The sequence below is a fragment of the Apodemus sylvaticus genome, chromosome 16 (assembly GCF_947179515.1).
Source record: "Apodemus sylvaticus chromosome 16, mApoSyl1.1, whole genome shotgun sequence".
Classification (NCBI taxonomy): Eukaryota; Metazoa; Chordata; class Mammalia; order Rodentia; family Muridae; genus Apodemus; species Apodemus sylvaticus.
Window position 1 is genome coordinate 72,258,210 of NC_067487.1, and position 26,695 is coordinate 72,284,904.

The 26,695-nt window shown below is 35.6% G+C and overlaps 1 protein-coding gene across 2 annotated transcripts in view; it reads right to left on the reverse strand.

Annotated features, from left to right (window-relative positions):
- The window catches only part of Edil3 (EGF like repeats and discoidin domains 3), a 513,587-nt gene that overhangs the window by 206,436 nt on the left and 280,456 nt on the right, over window positions 1–26,695 (reverse strand). For both annotated transcript variants that reach the window (XM_052159696.1, XM_052159695.1), the window contains one exon: window positions 15,753–15,866. In XM_052159696.1, the coding sequence (XP_052015656.1) occupies window positions 15,753–15,866 (114 nt within the window). The remainder of the gene's footprint in view (window positions 1–15,752; window positions 15,867–26,695) is intronic.

Genomic DNA, 26,695 nt, shown 5'->3' on the forward strand with positions numbered 1-26,695 from the left:
CTCACAGAACATAGATTATGTACATTTTATAACTATGCCAAGCACTATAAAGATACAATTAATACTATCTTCATGTCAATATTTATAGAGTTTTGCATAGTAAATGAGGTCAACAAACCATCTAGAAGAAACTGTCAAACTACTCTAACAATTAAATGTGCCAAAAAAGTCCAATAAAACCAAACCAAAAAACAAACAAACAAACAAAAAACCAAAAAAAAAACCCACAACTGTCTCTTTCCCATGCTAAGAAAAGGAATTAAAAGGACCTATGAATTCTTTTCCTACTCAGAGATATTTTAAAAATTGATTGATATTTTGCATTGTCAGTATTGTCTTCATGTACAACATGGTAACCTACTGCACCATTATTAGGAGAAGGCACATTAAGTCCAAATATTGGCAAATTGAGACATTTCAGTAAGTGGAAATTGTCCTTTGCACAGAAAAGTAATAGAATAATAATGTGTGAATAAAAATTCCTGACAGATTATTTGACATGGATCTGAAATCCATGATAGAGAGGTGCAAGGCACAAAGGAAATCAATGCCCCAGTTTTCTTCACAGTTTTTGTTTATTCATAATTTGAAAATGATATTTTTGGTCAGGTAAATTAGGTGGTTGTATTAGCCACAAATCAGAGATGCCAGACCAAGGTCACAACAGCAATATTTCAAATGTCTTTGTGTCAAAGGTCATACGTACATACATAAATACATACATACATACATATATTAGCCGTGGCATTTAGCATAATTATATTAATTATTGAGTTGTTAGGTAGCCAATCACTATTACTTTTTACCTGTGTCCACATAAATTAACTTTGTCAAATGAAGTCTAAGCAATTGACAGAAACATAGATTTGGAAAATAAATACTGCATAAAGCATTAGGTATAAGTGACTCTAATATTTAAAGGAAAGAAATTTCAATACTATATTTCATTTTATCTTTAATCCTAAATTAATTACATAAAACTGAAAAAATATTACCTAAAAGTTATTTACATATTCTACTTGAGATAGTTCAGTGGTTAAGTGTACTGGGCATTGTTGTAGTGGACCTATTAAATTCCTAGCATTTACATGTTGGTTTATAACTACCTCTAACTCCAGTTGTTGTAATAACTTCCAAAGCACATGGCACACATGCAGCTAATCATTCACACACAAAAAAATAAAATAAATAAACATTAAAAAACATTTACAGGTATGGATCCCTTCCTCTACCATGGTAATAACTGATCCACATTTATTATTCCTGAGGTGATATGTCAAGTTCTGCTATGTGAAAGAGGCAGTAGGACACTGTTCCTACTCCTGGAACATGGAGCAGAGCTAGCAGAGTGTGGTCTCTTTTATGAATGCTGACAATTATTGAGGACATGGGGCTTGTTTGTATAATAATGTTCACAATTTACATTTTGTCCCTTCTTTAAAAGATATTCTTCCTGCCAAGTTTAATAATTCTATGATAATTAGAAATAACACAAGTCTGGGAGATGAGGGTGTGTCTGGTGTTCCTTAGCAAAAATGGTGTGTGTTGTGACCTTCAGAACAGCCCAGAAGGCTGTAGGAAAGATCTCTAAAAACATGAGCTCAATAAAATATAATATCTAAACTACATATATAAACTATAAATATATAGATGTAATATGAATTATATCAAGGGGCTTCATGTACTAAAAGAAGAGAGGCAGGTGCACTATGAGCCACCTTATTAGAAAAATATTTAAAAGGGAGAAAATGAGATTTGGGGAGTGGTGATCATAGGGCAAGATCCCAGCCAGCTAAGTTTATTCCTTATCCTTACAAAGGCAGGTAGATTCTGGAGTTCTAGGTCAGCCTGGGACAAAGCTAGTTTAGGCCCAGATGTGGTGGATTGATGACTCAGAGCCATATTCCACCAATGTAGTTATTGTCTGTGCTGCTCACAAAGGCAGGCAGAGCATAGAATTCCTTGCTATGTTAAAAAAAAATGTATTTGCTCTCTTTTCTGAGAATTAAGGGACTAAATTCATGACCTGCTGATTTGTGGAATAATCAAAAGAGGAACCTGGGGTGAATGATTAAATTAATAGACAAATAAAAGACTTATCTTTGGTCTGCAAGAACTGAGCTGTCTGAAAATCTCTGGACGGCTGTCTTGAGATGAGTACAGAGCTGTGCTGTCAGCTTGTAATCATGACTGATTTCCAGTCATTTCTTTTGCCACTCCCAAACACACCCCTTCCTCAGAATCCCTCTCCAAGCTGAGGCTTGTCCTTGGCAGTAATGATTATGAACCACTGACACTTCTTCATTAATTCATATAGCCATATGTTGCTATACAGAATTTATGTGAAAGACACTTGAAATCAAATAACTCAATATTAATTATTGATGAAGAGATTCAGACATGGCAGGAATGGTGGCAGTGAAAGTATGTTTAGGGTATTCTTCAGTAGGCTTCAATTTGTATTTTAGTAACAGGTTAGAGTTAATAGATGATATCTCTTCATATGTTATAGCTTCCTAATCCTACTCTGTGAGTTGATATGAAGATTACTTTTGTTAATAAAACTCGTAAGCAAAATGACAAAAATGTAATTAATAAATTTCTTATTGTTTTATTTTAACTTGGGTAACTTATGCCTAGGGCAGGAGAACAAAACTCAGTAGAAAAAGCAGGAATGAACTGACTATCATTAAAAATCCTGAGAGTTTTTATACCCAAAATCTTCATTCATACCATATAGAGGATACATATATGGTTATAGATTGACCATGAACTCAGGGTTTTAAGTTCTTTCTATGAAATAGATTAGCTGGTGTTGTTAATAGATATTTTTCAGACCAATACTTTTAAATCAATAGAATAAAATATAAGGGACAACAAGTAAATATCAAAGTACTTTCAAATGTATAATATATAAATATCTACTAAAGCATTATTAAAAGAGATAACTGGCTTGATAAAATTTATATTAGGAAACAATATTGCTGAGACTTATAGATATTTAAATCACATATAATGTGAAACAAAAAGTGTGTGATGTCTGCTACTAACAAACTCATACATTCTTCTAATATCTTCAGTGATCATTCTTACATTCATTAGATTGGAAATTTATTTTACAGAAAAAATAAGATATGTACATAATTTAAAATCTAATTGGGAATCTCTAAACAATTTAAATATTATTTTCACATACCTTTATCCACTTAGGATTTGAGACTCCTTTGCCTGGATGAAAATTTTAGTGGAAAGAATTTTAAAGAATGGGACCAATATTATAGTTAGGAATGTTTGCATGATGGTGCTTATGTTCTGTTAAACCAAAAACTACAGCCATATAATGTCGCCAACATGACTGTTCAAATATGTGCTTGGTATGAAGCAATATACATGACAATCTGAAGAGGAAAAAGCCCATGAGACCTCAACCACACATGAAGAGCCTTAGAAGACTAAGGAGAGATGGGAGCCAGAGAGGAAGTCTTCCACAGAGAAAAGCAAGCCAATTGCTTTACCAGTGCAAATGGTCAGCTCTGAAAACAAACACATAACAGTATATGGACAGGCCATGCTTTCTGTAACAGTTTTCTTGGATATTGAAACATTCCACCCTGTTCCTTAAGCAAGGTCAACAACCACAACAGCTTCAGGAAATTCCAGATTCATGAAGCCTCCCCCTGTCACAATGAGCAATAAATAATGCAAAATGATTCAAACATGGTGAGTTTCAAAGTGAACTTCTGAGAATAGATTAGCTGCCTAGAAGAAACAAGAAGAGAATGGAAGAGATCCAGAAAAACTGAGTTACTTGGAAAAGACTCTAACTTGCTGAGCTGACTATAAGCTATTCAGTGTGCTTTAACTTCTCAGATTTTGTCGACTGTCATTTGTGCTAGGGATGGCCAAGATGATGTAGCTGCCTTTGAGTCATTTCTGCACTTGTAAGTAAATCCTCACCCATATTTCTATAAGTAACCCTAATAAAACTCTTTCGTTCACTATGTTAGATTTTTTTGTTTGTTATGGGATCCCTATCTGAAGGGAGTAGACTGTGTTGCATCTTCCTAAGTTCTGTCACACAGCAACAGGTTATATTAAGGGATAAAGTTACACACAGGCACATACACACACACACACACACACACACACAAACACACACATACACACACACACACACACACACACAAAGGCAGACACATACAATAACAAATTAGTGAATAAAAATAACCATGCATTTGTAGGAGAGGGGGAGGGTTATGCAGGAGGATTTGGAGGGAAGAAAGGACAGGGAGCAATGCTGTTATATTATAATTTCAAAAATTAAAAAAAAATTTGAAAAATAAAATCACTATTAATTATACTAGTATATGGGGATAATTCTATTAGAAAATGAGGTGGCATTATTAAGTTACTATTTGGTAAATAAATATGAAGTGGTACTTATAGATAATAGTCATTTAATAGATATCACCAAATTTTGGTCTGCTTGACTATCGGAGAGAGAAGGTAAAATGAATTTCAGGATTTTTCTGAGTTGAGAGCTGTGTTTTCCATTCTTGGTGTTTGGTGCTTAGATAATAGTGCTGTGTATTTATAGGTTTCCTTATAAGACTCTGTTCTTTCCATTTTTCTTGTCAGAATAGTTTATTTTCTGCCCTGCTCCAGTTTTTCTTTAAGTTTAGAATTGCACTTACTGACTTTGTGCTGGCTTTATTCTTTTTATAGAATCATACTCCTCAAGTTCAATTTACTTTTACGTTGGATATTTTATGTGTCTGTTCCTGTAGAGTTCTAAAAAGAAAGTGTATTATTGACGAGATAAAGCAATTCAGGTGACTATTATGAAATTTATTTTTAAGACCTTAGCTGCTTTAATGGCTCTTTAGAGTTTAAGATATGCTCAAAGTAGCATGTCCCTTAACCTGAGAAGTTCTCTGCGGTTATTATTTCTTACTAACACCTGCACAGTCTTCTATCCCGAGTTCTTCTCTGCCGTACACTACAGTCACTAAAGGGTCATTAATGGCTTGATCTTGGATGAAAACATTCTTCTCTTAAGCTCTATTTTATTGTCCAACTCTTCTGTAAACATTATTTTTCTTGTTCTTGTTAGTTAATTCTTCTTTCATTTTTCTGATTATTATTTTGTTTTGATTTTCAGTTTTTGAAACAGGATGTCATTTGCTCAAGATGGCCTTGAACCCATGATGTATATACAAGCAATGGTAGCCATGACCTACTGAGCTTCCTGTTTCTACCTCCTAAGTGCTGCAATGAGAGCTTCAGATTATGGTTAAACACACACACACACACACACACACACACACACACACGCGCGCGCGTGCGCACACACACACACACACACGCGCACACACACACACACGCGCACACACACACATGCGTGCGCACACACACACACGCACACACACATACACGCGCGCACACACACACACACATGCGTGCGCACGCACACACACACACACACACGCACACACACACACGCGCGCACACATACACACATGCGTGCGCACACACACACACACACACGCGCACACACACTTTCAGATAAAACCCATCTTTATACTTAATCATTAGTAATCTCATGTACTGAACACTTGCCACTTCCTCTCATGGCAATGCTGTCTAATCTCAGTTTTCCATTATTTTTATTAATAGCTCAATTTTAATGATCATGATTATAGAAGTATGGCGATAATTATTTCACTATTAGGATATAATCATTAATATATTATTTTATAGATTATTAATATAATATATGACTATCAAATATATTAACACAAATATATAATTTACAATTTTACTATTTCAAACTTCCAAGTAAGTAAACAAATAAAAACATATTTATACCTCCAGTAAGTAGGCAGAGTCCCCAGTTGAGAGATGGGGCCACCCACCCATCTCAAAATTTTTAACCCAGAATTGTTCCTGTCTAAAGGAAATGCAGGGGGAAAATGGAGCAGAAGCTAAAGGAAATGCCATCCAGAGACCGCCCCACTTAGCGGTCCATCCCATCTGCAAACAACAACCCCCGACACTATTGCTGATGCCAAGAAGGGCTTGCTGACAGGAACATGATATGACTGTTCTCTGAGAAGTTCTACCAGCATCTGACCAATACAGATGCAGATACCGCCAACCATCAGACTGAGCACAGGAACACCAAAGGAAAAGCTCGGGGAAGGACTGAAGGGACTGAAGGGGATTGCAACCCCATAGGAAGTATAATATCAGCTAATTGGACCACCTAGAGCTCCCAGGGACTAAACCACCAACCAAAGAGTGTACATGGAAGGACCCATGGCTCCAGATACATATGTAGCAGAGGATAGTCTTGTCTGGCATCAGTGGGAGGGAGGGGACACTCTTGATCCTGTGTAGGCTTGGTGCCCCTCCATAGGAGGATGCTAGAGGGGTGAGTGGGTGGAGGAGCACCCTCAAAGAGGCAAAGGGGAGGTGGGGTGGGATGAGGGGCTTGAGGAGGGGAAACCAGGAAGGAGGTTATCATTTGAAATGTAAATAAACAAAATGACTTATTAAAAAAAAGCAAAAAAAAAACCCTCCATATTTCCAACAGGCATTTATTGTTAGATAACAGTTCAATCACTAGCAAACGTAGTTGTTAGGTCTTATTTTTACTTCATTTTACTTTTTTGCATATGCTCGATTTCCACTCGGTTAATATATCCCCAAAGTGTACTGCACATGAGGTGTAGTGACCTTTTTAGGGATCTGCTATAGGACAAAGACTTGAATTAATTTGAGTGTGAAGGAAAGACATCTTTCCCATTTGAAAGGGTGTTCCTTATCCAAACAGTGTGCTCTGGTCTTCATATCTGAGTTTTATCACCTAAGGATCTCTGAGCAACTACCTACCCCACAATAACTAGCAGCCCTCCTTCCTTCAGCTGTTCTAATTACACTGGCAAAGTCCACACACCCAGGCAGAAAGAAGCCTATTGTGTCTGTATATCTCTCAAGCAGATAAAGAGAGCACATGCCCTGTGTTCAGAGCTGCCCACTTGCCTTTGCGCTTTGTGTTACATACTGCTGAATATACTCCCTTCGAAGCTTATTGAACCACTGAAAACCTTGGTTAGGAATCCTGCATGCTGTGTCTGTAATTGCCAAATTTGGCTCCAGGTTGCAGGCAAAATTTATTGCAACTGTTTGAAACCTTTGAGAACTCAAGAAATAATGCTATAATTTGGGTTATTGTAGTTATCGAGAAAGACTGGCAACAATCTATTTCCTTTCCTCATCTGAAAAAGGCAGGAATATCTGCTGCTGATAGTTGAGACAACATAGGAAATCATTTTGGGTTTGGGTATAATTTTTCATTATGAATCAAGTCCACATTATTCATCACGACCTACTTTTGTTCTATGTGTCTAAAAATGTGCTGTCACTGAATAGAGCATAATGTGCAATGTCAATGTTTGGTGGCTAATTAATGACAAACAAATCATATTTAATCATGTCCCAGGCTTCTAGACCTGTAATAACTTCTTTATAAGTATTTTTCTTGTGTAATATTTTTCACTTTCATATGCTTTAAGTTCGGCAATACATTCTCATGCTGAGAGACCAAAAATAAATGAAATAATTCATATTTTATTCAGAGAAAAGTAGACTATATAATATATATTATTGTATATAGATAGATTATATATTATGTATATTATACACACATATATATTATACACACACACACACATATATATATATATATATACATACATACATATATACTTGATTCACCCAAGCTATACATTTCATGAGCACTAAATTCATTTAGGTTGTTCACAAACTCCTCATCTCTATGTACCTCATATGTCTCTCTTTGACTTGGGAAACATGAGAGTATAATTTAGCTTAGAGTATAAATAAAAGGCTAACATATAATTTCAAGATATATACAATAAAATAGTACAGGAATATTGCCATATATTAAAATTTAAAGTTAAAGTATAGTGTTTCATTATTTGCAAGCTAGGAAGAAATAAAAATATAATTTAATTTTTTAGAGGTATTTTATGAGTCCTAGAAAGTCTAGGCAAGCAAGTGTCTGATATTTATTTCTTTTTTACTTCCTTATCATTTTAAGGAACAGCAGGTAGCTTTTAAAGTCTGATTGTCTGCGAAAATCTGTGGGAGTAACATGGAAACTCAAACCCAGAGGCATCTGATTGAAGATGGAACTTAAGTGTCAGCATTGCAGATCCAACTGAGTGTTGCCCTCAGGTCATTTCTGTGTGTGTTTATTGCAGAGACCTCACCTTGCAGGGATGCTGGAGTCCTTTCTTGCTTCAAGGACTATCAATGCACTCTCACAGTACCCTGTTTGTCAAGTTTTTGCTTTTTTCTTAACTGCTGCAAAATTTCAAATACGTGAAAATTAAAAAGTAATATATGTGTAGATTCATGATATAAAATTGTACTTTTTATTTAATTTATGTAAAGATTAATTCTGAGAAAAAATTACATACACTCCATAACAGATAATCTTTTCTTATGTTCACAAAAGTAGCCATCCTGAGATTAATGGTCTTTCTACTATGTTAATGGAGTTCTGGATTAATCCTTATATTAATATTTCAAGCAAAATAGAGTAATCCTAAATTAAATTAGATGATGCTTACAAAGACAAAAATAAGTATTTAATAATCTTGCAAGTTTATGTAACATGACAGGAATAAAACTGGTATTAATTGTGAATTATTACTACTCCATTTCTTCTTAACCTTTGTTATAGTTATAATATATTTATATTTCAAAATATAAATTTTACATTTTACCTCCCTAAGAGTCACAAAAGATTAGTATGTAAGATAGTTTTTTAATGTGAAATATTACCAGTCATAATCATGATGACTCCAAATGAAGTTTCTTGATTGCATATTATCAGGGCATATTGTGGATACATTACACTCTACTGCTACCATAAAATTCCAGATTCTCAAAGAAAAGGACAGGCATTAGTTCTTCTCCTTAAAACAATACGTTTTATAGGATGTGAGATTTATTAGAGAACATGTCTTACGGGAACCTTGGTGAAGTCCTGACGGTGCTGAGCCTGACGCTGTACACAGGACTATGTCTTGGAATATACTGGCCTTATAGCCCTCTTAGATGACCACATCAAAGACACCTCGTCTTTTCTTTATCTTGATTTCACTTTTGTAAATTTCCACTTCTATAGGTCTTCTATAGGTCATTGCTCCCCATGGAACAGGAGCTTGTTGATCACATGTTCCTTATTCTGCAAATTTCTGCAAGCCCAGCCGATGTGAACCCTGGCCACTGCACTCATTGGCCTCTCAAAGGGATCTCCTATGCCTGTTAATGGAAGTATGGGCCAAGCTCTTGATAGAGTTGAAGTAGAAAGAATGGAGTTTCAATGAAATAAAAAAAAAAAACCAATTGTTTTTTAAAAAGCTTCCTGTATCCATGCAGCATCTTGTGGCACCGAAAAAGCACTCATTTCCCTTTAGTTGCATAATCACGATGACAGTGCTGAGGCATGGTTTTTGTGTATGTCTTTTTTTATTAACTTCTCATTTCCACTGTCCTCCCTTTTACTTTTCTTACCTAAAATCTCCTTTTCTTTGGTCTCATGTAAATTCTTCTCTGATGCCTTTGTTATAGCTTTTACTGTCTGTCAGTTTTATTATCAGATTCTATATTATTATTTTCACACCATTAATCTGTGCAATGCATGACAGTCAAGACTGATTTCATTCTGACTATTTTCCCTGATTCATTCTCTCTAGAAAGAAGGTAGCTTGATGTAATTGCAGAACAAATTAACTTATTCGCAAATGTTATAAAACTCATATCAATATAGGTGTGCCAAGAATCGTCCAGGAAACATTTGTCACTAGTTTATTTAATGTAATGCTTGAATATAGTCAGTTTGTTTGTTTTTATTTACATCTAATTTCTTTCCAATCAGGACTGATTTTTTTAAAACAAAACTATCTTATACAAAATGCATATATAAAATATACCTTTACTTTGTATCAATTCAATTTATTAACATAAAAATTGCACACATAAAAGGTCTTATTATAGAATTTGCCCTACACATTTATTATATTTAGTACCCATTACCCTCTCTTATTTCTGCCTGCTTTGGTAACATTCTTCTTCCTAAGTATTCCCAATTTTACTATATTTCAGCTCATTTTAGCCATAGTAATTGTTATCAAGTAAAGCATTGACAACAAATGATTAGGTTTCACAGGAAAAGAAATCTTATGCACAGGATTGGTGGCTATACAAACTGGTGTAGGCACTATGGATGTTCGTCAGGTTAGTAAAGACATGGCTATAACATAACCCATGCATACTGCTCCTAGGTACACACTTGAAATGTATATATGTAAATGTACCACAGGGCCATATGTATATCCACCTTGCAATGTCCACAAGCATTGAGTTATAGAATTGATATATTTACCTGTCAACAGAAAGCTGGATAGAGAAAATGGTATGTTTATTGGATAGTATATATGTAATGAACTTTTATTCTGCCGTAAGGAAGAATTAATTTATGTTATTTGCAGGGAAATTGATGAGAATGGAGTTATCTGGTGAAATAAGCCAAAATCAAAAGAGAAATAATACAATATTTCTCTACTATAGAATACAAGTTTCTAGAATATCATACTAAGTGAGGTAACCCAGACTCAAAAGGTGAATCATGGTATGCACTCACTAATAAGTGGATATTAACCTAGAAAACTGGAATACCCAAAACATAATCCACACATCAAATGAGGTACAAGAAGAAAGGAGGAGTGGCCCCTGGTTCTGGAAAGACTCAGTGAAACAGTATTCGGCAAAACCAGAACAGGGAAGTGGGAAGGGGTGGGTGGGAGGACAGGGGAAGAGAAGGGGGCTTATGGGACTTTCGGGGCTTTCAGGGAGTGGGGGCGCTAGAAAAGGGAAATCATTTGAAATGTAAATAAATTATATCGAATAAAAAAATTAAAAAAATTATTTTAAAAGTTGTATTAAATAGGAAATTAAAAGCAAAAAGTACATATTCATAAGATACAGCCTGATGTTTAATGCATACATATATGGTATGATGTCTAAGTCAAATTAAACATATATCTTCAGAGAGTTACCATTTCTCCTAGATAAAAACATTAAAATCTTGTTTGAAATATGATATTCTTCCTATTTTTAGTCACTCTAATATCTAATTACTCTTCAGATCTTTGTGTTTATATCTATACCTTGTTATCTTTCTCTAGCCTTCACACAACATGGTCTCCTCACCTATATTATTCTCTATTTCCACAGCTCAGCCTTTCTTTATAGATTTTATTTTTTATTTAATATATATGAGGAGGACACTGTAGCTGTCTTAAGACACACCAGAAGAGAGTATCAGAGCCAATTACAGATGGTTGTGAGCCACCATGTGGGAATTGAACTCAGGACCTCTGGAAGCACAGTCAGTGCTCTTAACTTCGGAGCCATTTCTCCAGCCCCGAGCTCAACCATTTATGCTTAACATATGCCTGAGATTACATGGCCTTGTCTGTTACTCTGTGTTCTTTCACTGATGAATTTCTTAAGAGTTATGTATTATAGGCCAAAATACATATTCATTTTTAACATGTAAGAACGTACCACACTGTTAACTCCATATATACTGCTTTGGCGTGTCATTTGTTAGGCAATTAAATAAGGGAAAAATGATAGCTTTAATAACCACAAACACAAAAACCCAAAGAAAAATTACTGGTTTAGTGTTTAGAAAATATGTTTACATCGTATTTTAAAGAAGAATGAAGAGAAAAGGTGGCAAGTGATGCCTTCTACAGGGACTTCAGTTGGGTTACAAGTATTCATTCTTGTAAACATGAAGATGCCTCAAGATTTTCTTATCTTATACTCCTTAAAATTATGTCCGCTGAGGCGTTATCATTGACTTCTATAAGCATTGTTCTCAATTAAATATACTCAGTTATTAAACAGAGGTGAGGTGTTTGAGGAAGTAATAAATATTTAAATTAAATAAATGTATAACATAAATATATAAAGGTACCCAAGGGTTCATTACTATTGTAATTTTTAATAACTAAGAAAATCTGATAGTTTCAGGTATTTATTATTGCTCTATATTATAAATATATTTTATATATGCTAATAATATAATGTCTATCAGTAGAAATTCATTTATAGATGAAGATTCTGAGGTGCAAGTGGAACAATTAACTTGTTCCTAGTTAGGAACAGAAGTGAAGTTTTAATTTCAGCTCTATTTCAATGCAAAGCCTGTGTTCTTTCCTCCAGTATTGACATCACTAGTTATAGCTATTTTTCAAATGCAATTGCATAAAAGTATGTGGTGTGACACTCATTTTGTTCTTCCACCATTGGCAGGACATATGTAGGACTGTAGGTTATGCATCTGCAGCTAGCTGGGATTCAAGCCAAACAATAGTTTACTATCCACGCATTCCTAAGAAAATCACTTAATAACTCACTAGTTCTATTTTCTCAGTAAAGGAGAACTAGAAATATATAGAACCCATTTCAAATAGCTCTAAGAGGATTAAGACATTTTATTTTACTAAGAAGAGCATTTGACAGAATGTCATCTAAATAGAAATCAACATTATCATATTATCACTGGTAAAAAGACATAGTTTATCAAAAATGTTTGTCATTAAAATTCATCTTTACAAAGGCAACCATATAGTTTTAAGGGTGCAACATACATTGCCCATGTATTTATAAAATGAGCACTTTTTACTGATGAGTCTATGTTGATAGAAATATGCCTGCTCATACACTCTACAAACACAAAGACAAATTCACACATGTATATATAAAAAGTAGATATTGTATCTCTTTGAGTATTAGTAAATGTTACTTTATTTGTTAGTGAATGTTCTGCTAATGACTATTCAAAAATGAATGTAGAAAAATCTAATTTTTAATGTTCAAAATACTTCCACACATATCACCTTTTGTTATAATCATAGGAAAAACTTTTAGAGTAAGGGTCTATAGAATTATCTGTATATTTCGTTCATTTGAAAGTAGATCAGCTTGAGATTTCAAATGTCACTTTATTTTCCACGGAAGAATTTAGCCTTTGTTTTTAATACCTTCCCCTCCCCAACTTCTCTGAGTCAGTTCTTCTTTAGCATAGTATTCATGTTCAGGAATTAAACTTTATAAGAACTCCCTGGGTAACTATTTTAATTTCTACAAATAGTGTCAGTGACGAAAATGCATTTGAGTGTCATTCCTGAAATTTAATCATGTCTCATTTAAACACTCAAGAGGGAAATGTATACAGTTGCTGTGAGAAGAAAATAAACTTAACAGATGAAAACAAGTCTAGTTATTTTTAGGTTAGTTAACTAATATGTTCTCTGTTTGCATTGCATTATCCTGAGCTAAGTATCACATCCAGTTAAACATGCATGACGAAACCAATCTGTTCTCATAATAATGGGCTTGTCATTGCAGAACCTTATTTTTTTTCCTGGTTCTATATGAAAATACCATTTTCGGCTCCTGAGAATGTCATTGGAAATAACCAAGGGAATCTACACAAAGACTTTAATTACAGGGATTTTTGTTATATGTAATAAATATTAGAGGAACTAATATAATAATATTAATGTCAATAAATAATATTCATGTCAATATGAGGTAATTTCAGTAGAAATAAGCAATGCTGAACTTTAATTAATTAAATGTTACACTCAATAAGTAATACACATTAAAGCAAGTGTGTTGTACAAAAATCTAGCTTGAAAATATCTATTTTGCTGTATCCTACCTATAAATGTAGCTAGTAAACAATTGCTAATAATATACTGGAAATTATTAGACAATTTTAACACCTGATAGGCATTTTGTGTCTATTGTGGAATGTTGCTTTTTAATGTGTGTGGGGGGGGACAGGGTGGTGATAAGAAGGATCTTGCTATATAATCCTGAGATGCCTGGAATTTACTGTGTAGATTCGATAACCTTGAATTTTTCAAAACCTTTCTGTATTTACTTTCTATATTTTAGGTTTAAAAACATGATCTATCATGCCCACCAAATAGCTCATCCTCAATATTTGAAATAATTATAATTTTACTCAAACTTAAAAAAAGTGCTTTGCAAGATGACAACCTCATATTTGTGCATCAAATCATGAAAAATTAACATTAGGCATAAATTAATTTCTAATTAAGCAAAAATTCATTACAGCTATACTAACTGAGCCATAATTTGTGATGAATAATTCATATATTTATTTTTATATTTATTAACTCTGTGCTTAAATATCTTGATTTTGTTTTACTAAAATGAATAAATATTTTTACATTTTAAATGTGCTATGTCACTAATGATTCAAGTGCTTCATTTAATTGCATTGGCAAATCTTCAAGATAAAGTTTAAAAAGGAAAGTTATATTTAAAAATGAGGGAAAACAAGGGGAATTTAAGATATGGGTTCTTTTGTTGTAATTTTGTTTGATTTTTTTTTTTAAATTAGACTTCGCAAAATCTGTCAGTCTAAGCAATAGGAAACAAGACTAGTTCTTCAATGACAAGGATCAAATCAGGACTTCCCACTGCACCACTCAACCATGTCCTCAGTACTCAAAATAATTGTATTTACGGTTTCAGGCTATGTTATAGTGGTAGACGTTCAATCACAGCATTCAAATATGCCTGATACTTTATTTGAAATGAATGCTGAGTAAATAATGTAAGATAATCAAGGCATGCCTCTGCAGACATAGCTGAAAAGGAGACACATGTTCCCCGTTATCTTTCTTATTTCAACTTATTTATACAAATCCATTGCAGGACAGAGGGAGGACCATGCAGTTATACTATATGTTCATTTGCAGGAACCTTGTTATAGAGAGAAGGCTCAGTTAAAGGAAATTCCTAACTATGAAGCCAGCGGCCTCGATACTGCCACTTTCACTTTGATAACTGGGGACAACCCTATCAAATATCAGCATTGCTTTCTGTATCTGAATATCAATCTGTATCTTTGCTATGCGTTTGCATTTAATTATTGTTTTACACAGATGGCATAATATATGTAAAATCAGTATTTATAAGGTTTCCTTAATGCCCAGAAATTACAAAATGCTGCCATCAGTGTTAACATTGCTTAACTTAGGCCCTAGTCCAGTAAGTATAATCCTATGACTCTTCTTTATACCTTTAATTAAAAACAAACCATTGCAGAGGAATTTCTTCCTCCTTATTAACATTTTGAGTAAATGGTTATCCCACCATTGTACCCATCACCTCAGAAATCTACTGTCACAGGTCCCAAGGAGCCAGAGTTTGCTTGTGTAGGTGCCAGCAAGGCTGTGTTCTGCTCTATCCTCACATGTTAATCCTGATTGAAGCTATTTGCTCCCATTAGCTGCTCAATCCAAACCATCTCCTTTTCTTGGCACATGTTTAAGTGATATGTGTACAGAAATGTGAAAAGTGAGCAGTAAAAACTGAGCCTGGGTGTGAGCTGCTGCCACAGTGCAGGTATCTTCATACCTGTGCACTGAATAGCACCTCCAGGGAGCATACATTACCGCAAGAACACATGCGCAATGACCCACTACAATCAGTCACACACTCTCATAGCAGATGATAATGACTTGGTTCCATACTCCACTCTAAATGCAGGCTTCACAACTAAGATCAGGTGTGTGTATAGGTTTTTACATATTATCACTTACTATATTGACAGTTTCGTCCCATAAATTCTCCTGGGCATTCACAGGAGTAGTTAGCAACAAGGTCTGTGCAGATTCCACCATTCCTGCAAGGCTCAGCTTCACATTCATTTATATCTGAGGAAAAAAAAAACAAAGAAAGGAAGATTGTTTATTGATACAAATAATCAGATGTTAGAAAATACAGGTATCGTAAATAGAATATCTGAAGAGTGCTATTCCTTTATGTGTATACATTTCAGTAACACAAATGCTCCATAAGCCAGCAATTTATTTTTAAAAACAAGTTAAATGAATTTCAAATAGAAATGAGAATCCATACATATATAAAAGACCAACAGACCCAAACCATTTCCCAATTCTGAAAATAAAGATGAGTAGTTTGGGGAAATATTTGGTGCATTCTTAGAATTAAATCAAACAAATTAACCCTGGTGGAGAGATGAATTGGCTTCTGTTACAAGATCTCAAATCTATCCTGCAGCAGTAACTGCCAATTAACACTGTCTCATTTCATCTTAATTCATTAAAATTCCAACTGACAGAGAGGTTTTAGTTTCTAAATAGGTTGCCTTTGATGAGAAGCAAATTAGAGTTAATAGCTAAAGCTCATTACATGTAAAATATAATAAATGTAAATCATGATCATTTCCTAATCTCGTTCATGAGTTTCTAAAGTTAGGGTGACTAAAGGGACATACCTTTGCTCTATCATCATTACAAATGATGGAAAACCATGCAAAATGGAAGCCATTCAGCGAATTATGCTCAGCTCCATGATAATTTTGGGCAACAGAGAACATTATAGTGAATTTTAACGACTTGTTTTACATTTTCTTCATGTGTATTTGTGTGTGTGTGTGTGTGTGTGTGTGTGTGTGTGCATGTTCATTTATGCATGTGTATGCATGCCTGTGTGAATTGTGTGAATGTCAATTACAGGAAGGTATTGGATTTCCTGGAGTTACAGGCAGTTGTGTGCCTGCTGCTGATGTGGGGGCTGAGAAGAGTGTTTGTTACAGTCTCTGAAAGATCAACACTCTGAATCACTGAACCAACTCTTCACCATGCTGTATCTTTTGGAATCATGTGAAATTCTAAGCTTTTTGTCCAATCACAATTTCAAATTATTTTAATGTGAATAATGTGAATTACTGTATCATTCCTTTTATTAAAAATTTCATTCATGACATGTTTTTCTCTGCATCATATATACCAAAATCTCTCCTCAATGAGCATATATCAGTAGCTGATAAATTAAAGCTTGATTACTAAGACCGAATCGTTTGGTTTTTTATGGCATAAGATACAAATATTGTCTTTTTTATTTACGGAGATATAGAATAAACTGAGCACTTCTGTCTGAAGAAGACCAAATTAAAAAATACAGTCTGATTTTGGATTTGAGGGGACAGCTTCATCAATACAAATGAGGATAAGGTATAGATGGTAGTTTCTAGCAGGAGGAGTAAAATTGTGTTCATGCACACAGCCTTTCATATTGGGAGGTAGTATGCATATACTGGGTCTAATGAAACAAGACAGGGAACAGATTACAAGGACCACTGGATGCCATCTGACCTAACTCAAGCTTGCGGTTTAGTACTGCAGTATTGGAACAATGCAAGACAGTTTCCACTTACACTTCCAGAAAGTCTAATGAAGCCATTCACCTATGGCCTTGAGAACAGAAGAGAACGACAGTACAGGGACTGATTTAAGGTGTGGTGTTAATAACTGTAATATGGAATTTCATTTTTGAGTAGAAGACACTAAATATTAGCATTTTAAGTTTCAAATACCCTACAACGTTGTTGCTGCTTTAATTTTTAGAACAATGAGATTTTCATCACCAACAATATGAGAATAACCAGGTATTTTCTATGTTAGTATTGATGAATACACACTGCTCTCTTTGTTTCATAGAGTCTTGCACATGTGTGCACACGAAATACTGTTTTCAATATCTGCATGTGAATCAAAGATACCACTAATCTTTTAAATCTTTCAACTATTGGTACCTCAGTTCCCATTGAAAACAATTAACAAAACAAGTTATAATTAAAGCTACTTGATTCTTCATAGGCAAGTCAACACCCTTATCCAGAGTTTACAATGAAATAAGAAAAAGTAGAGTTGAAAAGGTTGAACCTGAAATGTTTTAAAGACATATTCCAACTACAGAAACAAAGGATCTTTTCATTAAGTAAGTATACACTTGGCTTCTTAAACATAAAATATATTAAATCTAAATTCATAAAAACATGTAAATGAATTATATACTTAACACAATAGAAAATTTAGCAAATCATCCCATGTGTCCTTTCCAGTAATATGCAGGATTAAAGAGCAGACACCAATTACACAGAAACGCTTCTGTGTTAGTGTGATGTAGCTCTTTCATTGATGAAGGCTATTTGCACTGTGATTAACACTGCTAGCAGTCTAAATGAAAACTGACCTCAATTTGTGCAAATCATGTTTAATTAAAGACAAGATAGAAATTTTCATGGGATAAAATGTAGTGAAATGAAAATTAAATCTGTATAATAGATTATTTTTTGTCACAGATCAAGTCATTAGCATTTGAAGAAAAAAGTCCTCATCTATTTTCAATATTGAAATGAAGGAGATTTTCTTTCTTTTTCTTTTCTTTTTCTTTTTCTTTTTCTTTTCTTTCTTTTTTCTTTTTTTTGTATTTTAGAAGTACCATGGCTCCAGCTACATATGTAGCAGAGGATGGCTTTATTGGACATCAAGTGGAGAGTCCCTTGGCCCTGAGAAGGCTGGATGCCCAGTAGAGGGGAATGCCAGGACAGGGAAGCAAGAGTGGGTGGGTAGGTGAGCAGGGGGGAGGGGTGGATGGGATAGGCTGTTTTTAGAGGGGAAACCAGAAAGGTGATAACATTTGAAATGTAAATAAAGAAAATATCTAATAAAAAAAGAAGTACTTGACACTCTAGTCTTTTTCTTATTGTAAATAAAAATTACAATACTCTATGAAATTTACAGTTCGCATATAATAAAAAGGCTGAGCTTTTGTTACTATTTTGTATAATTTATTTCCAATGAAATTTCAGAAAACTGACTTCTGAAAACATACAACTTTGTTATTTCCAATGTTGTGGGCTTGGTGACCAGTGGCCATGCTGCGATAAAGTTCCAGAAAAATCTCACGACTCACCTTTGTTTTACTCATGGCTGCTTTTTTCTTTTTCTGTTTTGTTTTTGTTTTGTTTTTTTTTTTTTTGTTTTGTTTTTTGCATTGATTTTTGGTGAAGAAAAAGTAAAGGAAATAAACAAAGTAGGAAAGCTATGAGAAGATAAGTGTTTGAGTTTCCATGAAATGAAACAATTTCTGAGTCTAGTATGTAACTGTCTCACAGGTTCATTCTCCTTATCTGGATAATATAAGACATTTCACGATTGCGCTGTATTTATTCCCTGCAGCTCTGCAGATGCTGGTAGCAATGATGGTTAATCCTCATTGTCCACAGGATTAGATCCATAACCAACTGCACAAGTCTATAAGGGTATTTTCTGAAAAGATGAGTTGAAGAGGAATATCCTCCTTTAGAGGGCTGTGTCTTTCAAATGGCTGTCCACATAGAAAGAGATCAGCGACCCTAGATGAAATGCCCTATAGTGGGGAGACGGAACTTGTAGAGCCCACCTCCAGCAGAAAGACAGGGCATCAAGTGAGGTATGGGGTTGCCATCCCACAGTCAAAATTCTGACCCATAATTGTTCCTGTCTGAAAGAAGTGCAGGGATGGAAATGGAGAAGAACCTGAAGAAAAGAAGGTCCAGCAACAAGTCCAAAGTGGGATCCAGCTCAAGGGGAGGCTCCAAGGTCTGACACATACTGAGGCTACAGAGTCCTCACCAAAAGAGACCTATCCTGACAGCCCTCAAGCAAGACCCAACAAGCAGCTGAAAGAGTCAGATGCAGATATTTGCACCCAGACAATGAACAGAAGCTGTTGACCCCTGTACTTAAATTAACAAAAAGCTGGAAGAAGCTGTGGAGGTGGGAGACCCAGTAGGAGGACCAGCAGTCTCAATTAACCTGGACTCTGAAGATCTCTCAGACACTGGATTACCAAACAGGCAGCATATACCAGCTGACTTAAGGTCCCCAACACATACACAGCAGAGGACTGCTAGGTCTGGGTTCAGTCAGAGAAGACGCAAGAGACTGGAGGCCCCAGGGAGTTTAGAGGTCTGGTGGTGTGAGGGGTGGCTGGGGACATCCTTTTGTAGACAGAGTGGCAGGGAAGGTGTATAGTATGTGGAACAGTCAGAGTGTAGACTGCAGGGGAAAAATCTGGAGTATAAAAAAGAAAAATTATTAATAATAATAATAAAATAATAATAAAAAGCATGTTTCTGTCAATTAAAAAAAAAAGAAATAAAGATCCTAGGGAAAGGAGGCTATTATTTTGACTGCCTATTTTTGATCATTATTTGAGACAGCATTCACCCTACTACTTGCTACGGGAATCCTTCTCTGATATCATTATCTAGTTTCATTTGACATCTGACATAAATACAAAACCTACACCTCTCTAGAAAGCCTCTCTTCATCACTAAGTTGAACACCATCCAATCCTGTGGACACAGAAGCAGCTATTGGGTTTGTAGACTTTCCAGAGTGAAGAAGCCCATTGTAGGACCTAAACATGGAGGCAGGAGCTGATGCAGAGGCCAAGGCTACTTAGTGCCTTGATTTTCATGCCTTGCTCAATCTGCTTTCTTAGAATCCAGGATCATTATCTTAGAGGTGGTCCCCCCACCCAGAGTGGGCTGGACCCTACCCCATCGACTATTTATTATAGAAATATTCTACAGCACAGTATTACCATTTTCTTAGTTGAGGTTACCTAAAAACTAACCAGTATATACAGTAAGCAACATATGTGTGTCTGTGTTTCTGTATTTAGCTGTTTATGACAGAGAGACAGACAGAAGACAGAAAGACAGAGAGAAATTATCTCAACCCAATCACAGTTTAAGAATTCATTTGTGAAAGCTCTGCTAATAACTGACAATTTACTCAGATATTCATGTGTTAACTACTTTTATAGTGCTCTGATAAGATTTATTGACAAAGACAAGTCACAGAAGGGTGAGATTACTGCAGAATTATGGTTTAAAGCGGCCGTGGTGTGGAACATGGCAGCATGGAGGCAGGCAGAACAGGTTATGAGAGTTTAAATTTTGATGCACAAGTTAGAGGTAGAGTGCGCTAACTAGGTGTGGCATTGGTTTTGCTTCCTCAAATCCTATCCCCAATGACCATCTTTCAATAGTACTATAGCTCCTAGTCTTCCAAAACATTTCAAACAACTTGGGAGTAAGTAATCAAATAGCCTATGGGGGGCGTTAATAATTCAAACCACCATATTCAAGTCCCTCAGAATTGTAAGTCCTTAGGCTTCTGTCTGTATCAAAATGCAAAATGCATTTAGTTTTACTTCAACTCCACAAATTTCCATAACTTTCACAGTCACAAAGCAACACACTTGAAAAGTTCAAAGCCTAAGTCTCTTCAGAGACTCAAAATAATCTCATAATTGTAATCATCTGTGCAGTCAAAATAAAATTACATAGTTTCAACACAGAATGGGAAAGAATATCCATTCCGATTCCAAAAGGAAGGACTTGGGGGAATAGTGAGGAAATACTGGACCCAAAGCAGAACAAATCCTAGCAGGACAACATCCAAATCCTGTAGCTCTTTGTCTAATGTTACTAGAGCTGAGATGGTTCTGTCCTTCTCACTTTGCTGACTGCTACACGTTTCCCTCACAGGTTGGTTCCATTCTTTGTCTGTTGCTCTCCTTGGCTGATTTCCCACAGCTCTGGAACCTCTAACATCTTGAGGTTTTTACCACAATCTATACTTTATATTTACAGCTACATGCAATGACCTCTCAGGGCCTTCATGAAGGGATTCTCCTGCCACCCTGCTCTCCTTAGCTGCTCTTTTAACAGAGAACTATTGTCCAACCCCCTTACTTCTGTAGACTTCCTGAGTCTCAGGCCAGAAACAAACGTGGCAATCATTGCTGTGCTTGGCTGCATTTTGGGGATGGAATCTGGCTCCTTCTTTGAATTATATTTGCATAAGCATTGATTTGTTGTTGCTTTTTAGGAACAGGAAATTCCTCAGATATTTTGTTTTTACATACTGCAGGATTAGCTGGCTGGGGTCCGGCCCTGAAGACACCACAACCTTTATTCCATTGCAAGTCAGTTATCTCCTTATCTCCTTTAACAGGAGCCTTGGCTCTACATTAAATTTCCTGGTACTCCACCCCATGGCCAACCCCAAAACATACATTTTGCATTTCTTCCTACCCTGCTTGGGTTTTTTGTTGTTGTTGTTGTTGGTGGTGGTGGTGTTTGTTTGGTTTTTGTTTTGTTTCTTACAGGGCAGACTTGAATAAGGGTGATCCTTGCAAAAAAAAAAAAAAAAAAAAATCATGTGTCATGTCAATATTAGGCAGGTTTCAAATCTTTCTGAGAAAAGTAGCCCCAAAAATTTCAACTTAGTCTCAGGCAGATGCTTAAGACAATTGTAAAAGGATGTAATATTATTTGTCAGATTTCACAAATATCTAGTCCAGTTGCTAACGATGTTTCCTCTGAAACTTTTTACTGGGCCTTCATTGTCTACATAGCTCTCATCAACAATCTACTAGATCCTATTACATCCTAGTATATAGGCTGGCTCATGAAGCCCTGCTCAGAGTGCCCAGTCATCATCTCTGGTCTAAAGTTCCCAAATACTTCCTATTCCTCATAATCAGCATGATCATGTCTGTCAGAGCACTGGTCCACTCTGTTACAAACTTCTGTCTTAGTTACTTTTGCATTGCTGTTACATGATACCATGACCAAAGAAGTGTAAAAGAGGTTTTAACATTTTCAAGTAGTTTAGAGCTCATAATTATCCTAGCTAGGAGTTTGGTTGCAGGCAGGCAGGCAGGCAGGCAGGCAGGCAGGCAGGCAGGCAGGTAGGCAGGCAGACAGGCAGGCAGACAGGCAGACAGGCAGACAGGCAGGCAGGCAGGCAGCAGGCAGGCAGGCAGCAGGCAGACAGCAGGCAAGCAGCAGGCAGACAGCAGGCAGGCAGCAGGCAGGCAGGCAAACAGGCAGGCAGGCAGCAGGCAGGCAGCAGGCAGGGAGCGGGCAGGCAGTAGGCAGGCAGCAGGCAGGCAGCAGGAGGCAGGCAGGCAGGCAGGCAGGCATGATGGATGCTGCAGCAGTGGCTTGAGAGCTTATGTCTTATTCCACAAGCAAAAGGCAGTAAGAAAACCAAGAAAGGTCTGGGATTTTGAAGGCTACAATCCTATTGCCCTCCCCCTCACCCTAGTTACACAACTCCTTCAACAAGGTCATCAATGCCATACCACATAACCATTCTACCAACTGGAGATGAAGTTTCAAACATATTAGTCTTTGAAGACCATTCTCATGCAAACCACCACAGTCAATGTGAATACTCATCCAGGGTGAGCTCAGTTTATATATACTAACACTCTGAGGATTTGGCTATTTCTCATTTTTTTTTTAGCCCATATCTTTTTCTCACATACTTTGTATAAACGATAGCGTAAATAAAGCCTATAGATTTTTCTTTGGAGGGACAGGGTGTCAATTAACTTTTGAAAATCAAAGCTGTATTCTTTATTCATGCCTTTCACAATCAATCTCTCTACTAATTCTTTCCTCCAGCAGAAAACATTTTGAGTGGTTGGTCAAGTGGCTGAAAGTAGGAGGGGGCAGGAGAGCTGTTCTGAGATAGAATTCCTTAAATTCTGATTGCAAATTCTGATTCAGACATCAAGGAGGGCCAGCTAAACAGAGAAGGCTTGTGGCTTATAGGTAGGTTAGGTAGGGCAAAGGTGAATGATGTTTGAAGTCTTTCTCAAGTAGGGTTCAGAATCCAGACACATGTGGTCCGGTTTATAGCTTTGGGTGAGATGGCTTTATGGACTAGGAGGATAACAGGCTCTGCAATTCCCTTCCTCAAGTTTGCTCAGAGTTCCAAGTGGTCTGAGTATGGGGAAGTGTGGTTGGTGGTGATGGCTAATAGGGGAACAGGTAGGGAAAGCTGACTGACTGAAGGTCTCTTACTTGCATCATAGTTCTCATAGATATCTTCTGCTGATAGTTTAATTTCTTCTTTTCCTCTTCATACATAAACCAAGGTCCCAAACCTTTAAGATTATTTTTTTTTTGCAAAGTCAAATTTCTTGATTTCCTGTGTTTACATTGGGGTGTCTTTTTTTCCTTGTGATATTGTTACTGACAGTTAATTATTAACAAGAGCTTATTTTCAAGATCCTACAGGTATTGATCCTACAGACCTTATCTTCTCTTGTTTACCCATTGACTACTAAATATTGAACAGAACTTGTAATGATTCTTGCCTCTTAAAATAAGACGTTTGATATTTTGTCTTATCTATAGCCTTTAGTTTTCAAATTTCTCTTTCAAGTTTGAATAATTATTGATGAATTCTTAGAATTCTGTTATGCCACTCACATGCTGAATTTAATTATGTCATAATCAAAGCTATCTAGAGGATTTCCAAGGCATTTCTGAAACAGTATGATAGATTTTTAATCTTGTACGCGTTTATGCCTTTTGATCTTGATTTTTGTCTTATTACCAGTAATTCATCATAAAATACCAAATTAGAAGCAGTTTCTTCAATAAGAAGAAGCTGTATGTCAATATTTTATAATGATATCAAGGAGACTAACTTTTACTTATGAAAAACAATAATTAACAAAGCACCAAATAAAAAAATGCATTTACTGGCCATTTTTCCTCAAACATCATCTTTTGTACTCATCTAAGTCCTGAGAATTTATTTTGGGACTTCAAATTAGATGAAAATTCCTTTGACATTAATATTAAGGTGGTATATATACAAATGTTCTGCAAAGTTACCTTATAAACTTATCTCTATTTTCAGGCAATAGGAAAGCCAGAATAAGATCGGAGTAATGATAATACAAATTGAAATGACAATGTGGAAGAGGAATAGTTCACAAGGTCCCACCCCAATGACTATTGAGAGAGAGTGAGAATTAGTCCTTCCCAGGGAGGGGCTCTTACATAGACTGTCTAATCACAAGTGACTGGCCCTGGCAATGTGTACTTTAAATCAAAGCTAAATGGATTCAGTGAGCTACATGTATGATGTTTGTATGTATGTTTGCAGGTATTTATATATAGGTATATTTTCATATATCATACTAATAAGCAAAGAACAAACCATGAATTTATGAGTAGGGGATATGAGAGAAGTTGAAGGGGTGAGGGAGGGTTTGCATAATATAGTTGTGATGCTATTGTATGAATTTCTCAGAAACTGTAAAATTGTAAAATATAACATGTTGAGTCCTTATGGATCAACTCCTTAAGATATATCCTGGTTACTAAGAGTGTGCATTTTTGAACACTGTGCATCATTTACAATGCAAAGAGTCTTCCATATATTCTGGCTTGCCAGATATAACAAATAAATACAGAATGATCAGGGCATTTGTTTAATACATTTATTGTTTTATTGGTGTACCTGAAATACAAACTATCCTGGAAATCTGTATTTCTTTCACTCATATGACTCTAATTGTTAACCAGAAAGATTTCCTCATATTTTTCTTTTTTTCCTTATAAGCATTTTAACTTTCAACATATGGTTCTATTTCAAATTTTGTTCATTCAGCAGAACATTGAGGAAAACGATATACAGTGGAAAATCATTATTGATGAATGATCTTCCCTAGGCTCTTGCTCAAGCTAAAAGAAGTTAATAGTCTTTAGAAGATACCTTTGTGTGAACTTTGATAAGTTTAGCTGGAAAGCCACACTTCAGAGGAACATCTGACGGATAACAATGAGCAGTTCTTAATATTGTTGTTTCCTCATATATGTGTCTGTGCTTATGTATATCTATATGTAAAAGTTACTATTATTATACATAGTCTGTAAATAAGGGAAGAAGGAGCTAGTAATATTGCAAATGTAAGCAGCTTTCCTAGAGTTAGAGCAACAGTAACATTAAGTGCAAACCCATGCTTTATTCTTTATATTCATTCTGAGCACCAGACAATCACTCTCCATCCATACTTCACATTAAGAGCTGAGTTAGTCTGCCAAGAGAGGGGACGAGGAAAATCTCAACCTTATGGCACAGTATTGTCAATAACTGATAAATATTGGTGCATTTTCTCAGGGTAAAAATTTCCTGACCAAACCTCTAAATTTGAATACCTCCTATTTTCTCATTTCTTGTATTCCACTCATTAATTTATTGAGGGCTTTAAATTATTTGTGTATCATGGGCTTTAGACAAATTTGCATCTCAAGTCCACAACTGGTATCAATGTAGAACCTTTTTTTAATGAAGAATTTATTTATTTATTTTGCATTCTTTCCCTCATGGCATTTAGTTTCGTACTCTGATAAAAAGCTTCATTTTGATGTAATCACTTCTTTTTAGACAGTATAGCAATGTATTTCATAGTTTTGGAGTAAATCCTTGCTACTTATCTTGAGTGATAACTGATATTATTTTAAAATATCTCTTTGAAGTAAAATGTCCATGATGAAAAATATACAAAGCAATAAATATGATGAGTAATTGTAAAGAAAAAACTTATGCCACTGCCGAGTCTAAGCACTAGAACCCTCCTAAGCATTCCGAAGCCTTCCTGTTATCCTTCAATCCAACGGCTTTTTATAATGCACAATTTTACAGTGTAAATATGTATATACAAGCAGGAGCTTTCAGTTTGCCTCTTACCATCCCAGTTTCAAACACCAGTCATTCAGTGTGCATCTCCATCTGTGGCTTTCTTCACATGGTTGTTACAATGGATACAATGATTTGCTTTCCATTGCAATCTTGTCATTGTGAAGAAT